This window comes from Carassius carassius, chromosome 27 (genome assembly GCF_963082965.1).
Source record: "Carassius carassius chromosome 27, fCarCar2.1, whole genome shotgun sequence".
In the NCBI taxonomy this organism is placed as follows: domain Eukaryota; kingdom Metazoa; phylum Chordata; class Actinopteri; order Cypriniformes; family Cyprinidae; genus Carassius; species Carassius carassius.
Genome location: NC_081781.1, coordinates 10,637,965 through 10,649,310, shown reverse-complemented (window position 1 = coordinate 10,649,310; position 11,346 = coordinate 10,637,965). Strand labels below are relative to the sequence as shown.

General features: G+C 34.6%; 1 protein-coding gene across 4 annotated transcripts in view; it reads right to left on the bottom strand.

The window, feature by feature from the left end:
* Positions 1-351: 351 nt before the first annotated feature.
* The window catches only part of adgb (androglobin), a 34,595-nt gene continuing 23,600 nt past the window's right edge, over positions 352-11,346 (bottom strand). For all 4 annotated transcript variants that reach the window (XM_059512618.1, XM_059512619.1, XM_059512620.1 and 1 more), the window contains 13 exons: positions 9,861-9,954; positions 9,444-9,575; positions 9,156-9,309; positions 8,881-9,068; positions 8,567-8,733; positions 7,037-7,155; positions 6,675-6,786; positions 3,093-3,247; positions 2,119-2,274; positions 1,954-2,032; positions 1,784-1,865; positions 1,230-1,413; positions 352-1,099 (listed from right to left, as the gene is read on the bottom strand). In XM_059512618.1, coding sequence (XP_059368601.1) covers positions 911-1,099; positions 1,230-1,413; positions 1,784-1,865; positions 1,954-2,032; positions 2,119-2,274; positions 3,093-3,247; positions 6,675-6,786; positions 7,037-7,155; positions 8,567-8,733; positions 8,881-9,068; positions 9,156-9,309; positions 9,444-9,575; positions 9,861-9,954 — 1,811 coding nt within the window. In that variant the 3' untranslated portion in view covers positions 352-910. The remainder of the gene's footprint in view (positions 1,100-1,229; positions 1,414-1,783; positions 1,866-1,953; positions 2,033-2,118; positions 2,275-3,092; positions 3,248-6,674; positions 6,787-7,036; positions 7,156-8,566; positions 8,734-8,880; positions 9,069-9,155; positions 9,310-9,443; positions 9,576-9,860; positions 9,955-11,346) is intronic.

The window sequence follows — 11,346 nt, the reverse complement described above, 5'->3', positions numbered from 1 at the left end:
CTGATTCAATCCAGCATTCCATTTAAAGATACAGAGGTCTCACACATTAGCTTGAAGTGGAAACTAAAGCATCGTGGCATAAATCAATATATGTGGTCAAATAAACATTTAAATTGGAGATTTGCTATACTGTATATATGCTTTATGTTCTGGAAACAGATCCAAAAATGTTGATGACTCATCCTGCATTATGCAACTTTGTCCAATAAACTGCTCTTTACACTGACAATGTACCTTCACTTAACAGTAACATGTTGGAAGGATTTATTTCTGTTGTAACATATATCCTCAAATATCTCAAATGATGGCTAAATAGTTATAAATAGGTAATTTATCACAGTTTAATGTAGTTATCCATTCCTATAAGAAAAGTAATTTAATATACTTGGAAGATTCATCAAGTGTTTCATTGTTTAATTTTTTTAATCACATCACATTGTCATTGTGTTTGTGCTTAAGTTCCAGCACTCATTTTATCTCATGTGAAAAAATATATAAATCAACTTTTTAACTAGAAAAACTGGGAAACCATACAAGGATTTAATTAATTTTAAATGAATTCCATCTGTAAAGTATGCAATAAATTGCCATTTAGTAATTAGTTTGAATGTATAGGAACAATAATATTCCGGAACTACTGGGAAACAATATCTGCCCCTCTGAGACAGGCTGTCCTTCAGAGCTGCTCAAATCAATCCTGACAGTAACCATTTAAATAAAGAATCACAGAGGAAGATAACCTGACAGTGAGAGCACGGTGACTCGGCATTCTAATCTTACAAACTGAATTCACTTGTTACAAAAAAAATCTTATCTTCATATATTTTCAAAAAGGACAGGCAATGCAATATTCTTAATAAAATGAAGAGTAATATTAGAATTTATTGCTATGAAATTTTGGTTGGTCAGATCACTTCCTCTTGCCCCCACTCTTACGTCCACTTGACTGGACCGCAGTAGGGTTTTTCTCTAGCTCAACCTGTTCGACTGTTTCCATAGGTGGCTCTTCAATTTTCTTATGTGACTGCTCCTTTAGGATGCGGGAACAGAATGCCTCACGAGCCTGCAGCATCTTTTGCCGATATACATCCATTGTGTCCTGTAACAGGAAATCAAATGTTTCTTTTTCTTTTTCTAATGACTTCTCTGCTATGGTACAAATACCAACAATAAAAGCAATGATTTTGTGTGATGTAAATCTGCATTTATAGTATCGTCACATCACAAACCTGAAACCCAATGTAAGTCTCTAGCTGTCGTTTCATCATTTCCTTGCGTGCGATTTTTTCCTGTTTACGCTGCTCCAGAATATTGTCCCAGATCAGGCGGAAATTTTGGAACTTCTCAGAGCGTTCCCTCCTCTGCTCCTCCTCCAACACTTCATCCTTCAGACGAGGCTGCGGCAAAGACTTCCTTCAAACAAAAAGAGAGGGAAACTATGAGAGAAAGAGAAGATCATATACATTCCCGTTCAAAAATTTGTAATTTTTTACTTTCATTAAGCAAGGAGCCTTTTAAATATTGATAATAAGAAGAAATGTTACCGAATCAGCATTAGAATGATATTTGAAAGCTTCGCCATCACAGGAAATAATTACATTTTAAAATAAAATATAAAACATTTCATTCAAATTTGCAATGTCACAATATTACTTTTATTACTGTAATTTTGATCAAATAAATGCTTCCTTGATTTACAATTTTTTTTTTTTTTTATAATCGACCCCAAACTTTTTAACTTTTATAATATAATATAATATAATATAATAATAAATTGTGGTACCTGATAAATGGTGTATAATCAATATCATTTTTGTCAGTGTTATGTATGAGCTCTCCACTCTCTTGGGGCTGAGGTTGATTGTCTACAAAATACAAATGTAGGCCATATAATGATTATACCCATATGAAACTGTATAAAACAATATGGTTGTGTGTATCTTTGAGGATAACCTGTTTCAGCCGTGACAGGCTCTTTACTCTCTGCACGTTCTTGCAGCTCTTTGAGATAGCGCAGCCGGGTCTGATGAGCCTTCAAAACAAACCAATCAGATGCACATGCAGGATTGTTTGAGCACACAGAGCAAATTTACTTCTACAATTCCAGTCATGTGGTACCTTAGCTGCTCTGCCGGGCTCAGCTGCTTCCCAGGCTAGTTTCATTGCTCTGATCTCCTCTAGTTTCTCAGTGTCTTTCTTCACCTCTATACTTCCTGCTTCACTGTGGTCACTCACTACACGCAGGGTCCAGTGGGGCTTGCTCTCATCCAAACTCTGCACACACACAAAGGAACAATCTGACATTTACAGTACTCTTCAAAAGTTTGGGGTTGGTAAGATTAAAAGAAGTCTCCATTTGGTCAAAAATAGAGTAAAAATAGCAATATTATAAAATATTATTACAATTTAAAATAACCATTTGCTTATTAAATATATTTTAAAATTTAATGTATTCTTATGATAGCAAAGATTTTCAGCAGCCATTACTCCAGTCTTTAGTGTCACATGTTCCTTCAGAAATCATTTTAATATGCCATTTTAATGCTCAAGAAACATTTCTTACTATTATCAATGCAGAGAACAATTGCTTAATTTCGTGGAAACCATGCTACATAGTTTTCATTCTTTTTGAAATAAAAAGTTTTTTTTATTATAACTTTTTTACAGTATAATAGACTTTACTGTTACTTTTGATCAAAATACTTGCTGAATCAAAAACAAAATCTATATAAATATAAAGAAACTGACCTCAACCCTTAGAACAGTAGTGTATACTTACGACTCATCCTTTTAAAAATTTGAAAAATATAAAGTCTCTACCTTACATTTCTGACAGAGAGACAAGCTTAACCTGAAATGTCCTCAAATGGTTAAATTTAAGCATTATATCTTGATCTATTCCAAGGTAAAAAAAAAAAAAAACAAACACTTGAAAGAGAAACTTGAACTTGAGAGAAATGTGCACTTATGTAAAGTATTAAGGAGAGAAGCTCTTTCTACAGCAGAATATGGGGCGTGATTGATTTAAACATATGGTGGGATTTGATACTGACATTAAAATAAATACACAAACACACATATACTGTACTGACTTGCTCCATAATGGAACTGGACTTTGATGTTAGTTTATCTTTGTCCTTGTTTCGTTCCTTGTCCTTTTGGGTGGATTTGGGAGCAGATTTCTGGCCCTCTTTTTGTTGGTCTGCACCCAAAGGCATGGATGTGCTATCCAAAATATCCCCAAACACTGCCAAAGAAAAATAGATATCAAACAGACAAGATAATACAGAACACAAAATAAAATAAAAACAGAGGTTATTAATCAAAAGTGAGCCAAAAGTATGTCTATAAAATAAAATAATTAATAAAATTACTGTTATTCTGAATACATGATTAACACATTTGTTTTTAAATACAAGATTTATTTTTGTAAATATAAGGCATCTACTTTGCCACTATTTATATTAACAAGTAAGTACATACAATTAAATTTAAGTAATTTTATAATAAGTACAAAATTATTACTAAATATATATTTACAAAACGTTTTTACATTTATATTAATAAGTATGGAAGTAAAATAATGACTTATGTCTTTGAAACAAAAAAGCATGCTGAATAGCACTATCTGAAAAAATAATGCATTGAATTAACAGTTCTTGCATTTTAATGCCTTGTATTTCCAGGGCTTGCATTGTTAGGTCCTGAAATGTAGTATAGTTGTTCGTTTAAGCTGTGAATATTTCAATTAAAAATATTTCACACACTTTTTCATAATAAAAAAATCAATAATTCATATTCACGTTCCAGAATTCACTTCCAAAATATTAAATCGGTTAAAAAATACGATGTATAATATTCAACAGGCAAATTTCGGTCCATTTTATTTCACTTTCCAAATTCGCTTGCAATGCAATGCAAGCCCTGGAAATTCAAGGCATTAAAATGCAAGAACTGTTAATTCAATGCATTATTTTTCAGTTAGTGCTATTCAGCATGCTTTTTTGTTTCAAAGACATAAGTCATTATTTTGCTTCCATAAATAAGCAAGCCATTTCTAGGTTGGTAAAAACTTGGCATTGGCTCAACCAGTTGTCATTTATTTTAAAACAGTTATTTGTAAAAAAAAAAAAATTAAAGCAGTAACACAAAAATAACAATTAAAACATTTAAAGAAAAGTGTTTTAATCAAAGTTTTAATGTAAATGCAGATGTAGATCCTGCTAGATGGCAGTGTTGCTCTATTCAAAAAACAGAACTAAATCTCTTTCACCTTTTTCAGTTATTCTATGTGTAAGGGTACATCCTACTGGACACCCTCAGTATCCATAAGGACACCATCACAGAACCCTGATAACTGATTTAATCTGAAGTCACACTGTGCTCTCTGACAGCACAGTGTTACCAACATGTCACTTAGTCTCAACTAACTCTTTAGTTAGACTGAACCAGTATAACAGAGTTATTTTAGGTGTTTGAGTGTGGATTGTCTATTGCTTGTTAACAATTATGCTTAGATTAAATGTAAAATAAAGTCATCAGCAGGGATGTGATTTGTACTTAATTAAAGGTTGTTTTTTTTTTTTTTAAGGTTACATTTATTTTATTTATTTTTTACATGATATGGGAATACAACAAATCCCTGCGCAAATCTCAGACACAGGGAATTGAAAGCAAGCATAGAGGTCATTCCAGTTGGAAGCCCAAAGGGCAGCCATACTTCATGCCTTCTATATGTGCCGATGAACATCCAGAGGCAGAGTGCACTGGGCCTGGTTCCCATGAGCATTTATTGATTGGTGTGTGTAGTAACTGTTCAGGGTGGCTCCTGCTCTGCCGAGAGCCACTCAATTGGGTTAATTCAATTATTTTTCCTCTAGAAATACTTCCCAGGACACCAGAGGCCAAGAGCCATCTTCATTTGACTTCCCATTGACCCATTTACACAAGCTTATCAGGAAATGAAAGGAGAGGCACGTGTGGATTGTGACGCACACGCTTGCGAAAGTACAGTGAGCACACGTGGATCTACACACACTCACACCAGTGATAAAAGCCCAATACGAGACATTTAACCACCTAGATTATTTTAAAATTATGGATTCACAATCAAAAAAACAAAACAAGGAATACATTTGGTATCAAGGGATCGGTAGGACAAAAGATTCTTAATATTATTACTGGAGCCAGGCCATCATGCAAACTATTTAATCTCCACTACCACTTCACAACACACAAGCATCCAATAGATTAGCGCTCTCTCTTTTATTCTCCTTCCATCTCAATCCTTTCCATTTCCATTTCTATGAGCTTCCTGCTTATTCATTTTTCCTCAAAATCAAGGTTGTTTTCAGCTCTTCCACTGAGCTGACCCAACAAATGACCTTATGTCACCCGTCCAAGGGCAAAGCAGATCACATCACCCTATTTACCACAAGCAAATGAATTGAGTAGGCTAGGCTTTCATTATATTTTTGACGGCCAGCTTTCAGTTAATCAAAAGAAGCACAGGTGGGACGAGAGTCAGCCTATTCAGTACGAGATTCAAATCACATACAGCCAGATGAGTCTGGGACAAGGATTAAAAAAAAAAACAGGAGGAAGATTGAAAAATATATTATTAAGACAAAACCAAGCAGTGAAAAATGCTTTAATTAAAGATTATATGTGATGCTATCTCAGCAACCTTGAGATCTGAGAAAACTGTCCAGTGAAGTCCAGAAAATATCAAAGACAGCTTTTCCTTTTGTGTATTTCAGAGGGATTTCAATCCAGGGGCAAAAAATTTATAATTATAAATATATATATATATACACTATATATATATATATACACTATATATATATACATATATATATATATACACACACACACACACACACACACACACACACACACATACATATATATAGTTATAGGGCCATCACTTTACCATAAAGTATTTATAACTATAATTAAATTATATATATATATATATTAAAAAACAGTTAATGTTTAGCAATCTAAAGTAAATAGACTAAATGGCAGATAAATAGATTTTTTCATTTAATTACATTTTCCAAGTCGGCTTCTACTTCTACTTCTATAATAAAAACAAGCAGTGACAAATGCTTTTATTAAAAATAAAAAATTATATATATATAAAAAAATAATAATAGAGTTTTAAATTCTTCTTCTAATAGCAAAGCTAAATAGAATGGCAGATAAAATTACTTCAGTTTTTAATTTAATAATAATAATAATAATAATAATAAAAGATTTTAGAATCTTGTTTTACTGATACAAACAACCTCAAAAACGTGAGATTCGATGGCATGAACTTCACAAACTTCAGCAGGCAGTTGTTTTCCAAACTGAGTGGATCCAGTATGAATCATCAGGGCTGGATCAACCGGCAAAAGCACATTTTTAGCACATTTCGCTGTCAAAAAGTACTGCAGTATCCTGTATTGATGTGCTTTGAGTCCAATCTTTATGGTTATTTGGCACTATTTTATGATGCATTCTTATAAAGTGTTGCATCTTTCATTATTTCTGTCATTGGTCCAATTTGTGTCACTATTATAATCAAAGAAAACTAAATAAAATTGTAAAACAATTTTAACCAATGAAGGACAATGTGTGTCCAATACACTGCATTTTTCACTTAGCATCTTCTGTTTGACTGACTGTACCTCTCATTTCATTGCGCTCCATGTCTCTGAGTTTCTGGATGAAGGAGGAGAGAGATTCATGTAAAGGCCAGCTCTCCTGTAACACCTCCGCCTGTATATAATACTTATGAAACTGAAGACACATACACGCAATTATAAAACATCAGAAAGAAACTTCAGTGAATGAACATAAAGGGCATGTAAACTATACAAGATCTGCAATCCACATACAAACAGACTGATTTCAATAAACAATCAGAAAAGAAAAAAAAGTATTCTTTCTTAGAACTTTGTAACTAGAAGTTCAGATGCTACCACACACAAACACACACACACACACACACACTAAAGTGACAGCAGAAGCTGTCTGTGGTGACAGGTACCAGTGTGCCTGTAGGGTGCTGGTCACTCCCTTCCTTTCCTCCGCCCCCTCCTGTCACTCTCCCTTCTGCTATAAGGCTGCCCTGATCCTGCCTCGCCCCCGCCTGGGCCACAGAACCGCCTGCAACCAATAGACACACACATACAGACACAAATGAACAGCCTATAAATATACTATTAAGCTGGCAGAGTCAGGCTGTAGCTAAGTAACTGAGACAGTGACTTTATAAAGTGAATATGTGTTAAGACAAAATGTGGAGTGGGTGGACAAGAACACTTGGACTAAAGGAAAAGAAAGGTGTACAAACTATACCTTAGTTTTTGTGACTCTACAGAAACATCACAGTCTGTGGGTAACAGACTATCTGTGATTTGTTTGAAATATGTGCATACGTGAATGTGTCTGTTTAAAAATGGCAACAGTTGAATCAAAATTATTAAAATTACTGACAACTGACAGTAGGTGTATAGATAACTTAGTTTTATCTATGAATTATAATTAATTTCAAGTTTAAGATTATCATTTATGAATTACTGAATTTCTTTATCTAAAAAAAAAGCTGTAGAATGCAATGACATTCATACCATTTTTAAGTGTTTCAACTCTCCAATTACTTTTTGGGGCCACTACAAATATACTACCATTAAGAAAAAAATGTATTCAGTAAGGATTCATTAAATTGAAGCAGTAAAGAAATATAATTTGACAAAACAAAATAGTGTGTTTTGCAGCATTTTGCACATGATACAGACATGGAGCTTAAATTAAAACATGTTCTTAAAAAAAAAAAAAGGCATCTCAAGGCCTTGTGTTTTTTTCCCCATACCACTGTCCACATCTTGAATTTTAAAGCAAAAACGTATCCTGTTAGATTGGCCCCAAAGGGCCAAAATTTATTTCTAAGTTCCAAACTTATAATATATAGACAGACAGACAGACGTGGTGTGGTCAAGTCATGTCGGATAGATCATAGTTACGAGTTGAGCGTACATGAATGCCACCCCAAAGTCTTTATTACGAGTGGGAAACTCAAAATTTTCTTTAGCCTCAAGTTTCCAAGTTGGGGCCGTGTCAGTTAGAAAAAATGCTGGATGCAATGGATGCATTCAAAGACTAAAGATATGCAGCATCTTTTGACTGAAAATTTGTTGAAATTAATAAAATGATTACTTTCTTGTAATGCTAAAACTATATAAGTTACATAAAGAATGCAAAAAAATCATATTAGTGTATAATTGACATAGAATATATATTCAGTTTATATATCACCTTCATAAGTTGAATAAAACTGAGAAAAAAAGCAAAAACAAAATGATGCACATTTTTAGTCATCATTTTGTGTAGAAAGGTTTTATGCAAAACAACCTTCTTGTTCTGACCAAAATGACAAAAACTGACGTCGTAATTAAGACTTGTCAACCCGTAAGTATGAATGTCCCAGAAGGACTTTAACAAAGCAACAGACAGACAGACAGACAGACAGTCAGATAGATGTTTGTGTTTGTGTTTGTGTGTGTGTGTGTGTACAAACCATTGCTGGCTAAGAAGCAGTAGACTGGAATGATGACATGCCCTTTGCCCTGACTGCTTGCCACCTCTTTCTCGTGGTCTAGGATACTGAGTTTAATGTAGACGTCTGATTTTGAAGTCTGAAACTGCACAGTTGCACTGTGATCACTGGAGACTTTTACCACATGCCTGGCAGGACAAAAAAAAAATTAACGTTTAGATCAGTCTTGATGCAACAACTGTTTGTTTACTGTAGCTCTGGAGTGCTTTCAATATAACTTCATCGTAACATATACATATAAGCTATTACTTAGTACAATTTATGCATGTGCAAACCTGCAGATGATGTCCTTTTGATTAGGGATGTAGTAACCTTTCAACTCTTTTACAGAAAAGTTATTGCTTGGTGTTTCTCTGGCCAGCTGTGGCAGGGGTTCCCGGCAGCCAATAAGAAACATTCGCCATTTTCCTCCAATCACAGGCGTGTCTCCAGTCTGTGCCTCAGCTACAAATGTATAACCACCCTAGGAGTGTGAAAAAGAAGACATACAATATATAAAAAAAACGTAAGTAAAAAAAATTAAAAAATTAAATGGATAGGAGAGACAAACCTTATTTGGGGTGTATATATATGGCTCCACCCTGTTAAAGACTTTAGGAATCTCCTCTAAAGTGTCATTATTGATGACATGCACAATACATACAGGAAGAGGGGACAAAATCTTAGGAACAAGCAGCATGTTCTTAGGAACATGAAACACCTCCCTGAAAATGAGAATAGACAAGAAAAATCACTTAAGCATAAGATTTAGAAATCACTTAAGAATACAATCATACAAAATAGATTTTTTTAGTAAACTATTGGTTTGCTAAAAGCGTTTAAAATGAGTGTTCCTGACCTGAAGATCAGAATCCAGGAGTTCGTTATCTCTGGTATGGGCACTGAATAGTCAGTGAACGTTATTCTGTTGCACTCATCCTCTCCACAGGGGTACAGCTCTGCTATTCCTTCACCATTAGCAACCATGTGTCTACCAGAAATGCACACTTAGTACTGGATAAAGATTCAAGCAGACAAAAACCGACCTATGACACCCAGATTGTCAGAGAATACTAGGTTAGGCTAGAAGCGCTGGGAGAAGATACCACCCACCCACTGAGCCCAGACACATGCCACATTCACCCCCCAGGCCATAGGTAACTCTCTACAGACCCTCCCCGCATCTAAAGCCAGGCACACAGACAGTAAACAGCAGATGGTACCACAGAGAGACACAATGGAGGAGAGAAATTATTCTTTAAAATTAATAATTCACCTCAGTAAAGATACAGCATTTTTCTCTAGATCGGATTCCACAGGAGCCCACATCTCTTGCAGAGTTTTAGCGACGCTCAGATTTTCCTTGGTGCCTAAGAACACACAAACAAACATGAACACACTGTAATAAGCACTCATAAAGATCCAGAATGTTCACCTTGGTGCTGTGAAACTGGACTGGATTACATGGTTAGATTTGGCCCAGTTTTAAACTAAAAGATGATGCAGAAAGGCCTCTTTGACAGATAAATGAAATCAACAAATTTCAATCCCTCTGCTTCTATAATGCTTCTATCAGCTTACCAGCCAGGTCTGACTTTAATCATTGAAATATTCTTCTCTCCTCTAACATAAAATTGTATTTATTATATCTGCCCATCTACTGCCAAATGAGTGCTAGAGAAAATAAATGCCTCTAAAATGAAATTAATTTCATACTGACAAGTAGGAAACAAACTGTTCTGAGGCTCATTTGTGAATAAAAGTCGTAATGACAGAAACACTTTCAGAAAGATATAGAGAAGGACATCAGTCAAGAAGAGGATACAATGTCACCTTGTACCTGCTTCCACCTGGCTGTGAAGATAAAACATATATAAAAAATTTTTTTTATAATAATAATAATAATAAAAAAACATTTTTGCACAACTACACCATTAATCCAAAATTTGTCCTTTGTTTTTTGCCAAAAACAAAAGTTATATATATACATCTCATTATATACAGTATATTATATATATAGTTAAGATATATTATACAAGTTATTTGTTTAATTTTGGTTGATCCCGGTTCTGGATATGCACACAAACTGCAAACTGTAATAATTCCCAAAATGTAACTTGTGAGAAAAGATGATTAAATCTGTAAACAGAACACTTACAGAAGCCAGAATCGGACACACTGGTGACGGATACAGAGAGGTGAGTTGAATGTTTTTCTGAAGGAAACATTTTGTTTTGTGCATTCATTTTTCATGTAGCATAATTTAAAAAAGCTAAAGCTTTAAAGGCCGGTTCAGCCTGTAATAGAGTTCAGGAACAAGATATTTACTTGCTAGTTCATTCTTTCTTGTCTCTTGGCAGTGGAAATCATCCCATTTTGAAAAACATGATCAGTCCATCCCTACTTCTGAAGTCTATTGAATATAGTTCTGTTTATCTGTGTGTGACTGCTGAGTCTACACTGTAATTTTCACACAATAAATGAGTTGTCTGAGGTAAATAGAGCTTGATGAGCAATACTCAGATCTTTAGAGACTGCTTGCGTCTTTTGACTCTTTGAGCTTCCCGGATGCTATTCCTTCCAGTAATATACATTATCTTGCTCAGTAAGCTTCTGCTCCTTTTTTCCTTCCTCTCACACTTTCCCTTCATCCTTTCTGATACGGTTGCATCTTTCTTTCTTTCTATCTTTCTTTCTTTCTCTCTCTCTTTCTCTCGGCCACTCTCCCTGTCACTCATGCTGTCAGGCTGAGGATGGAGTGA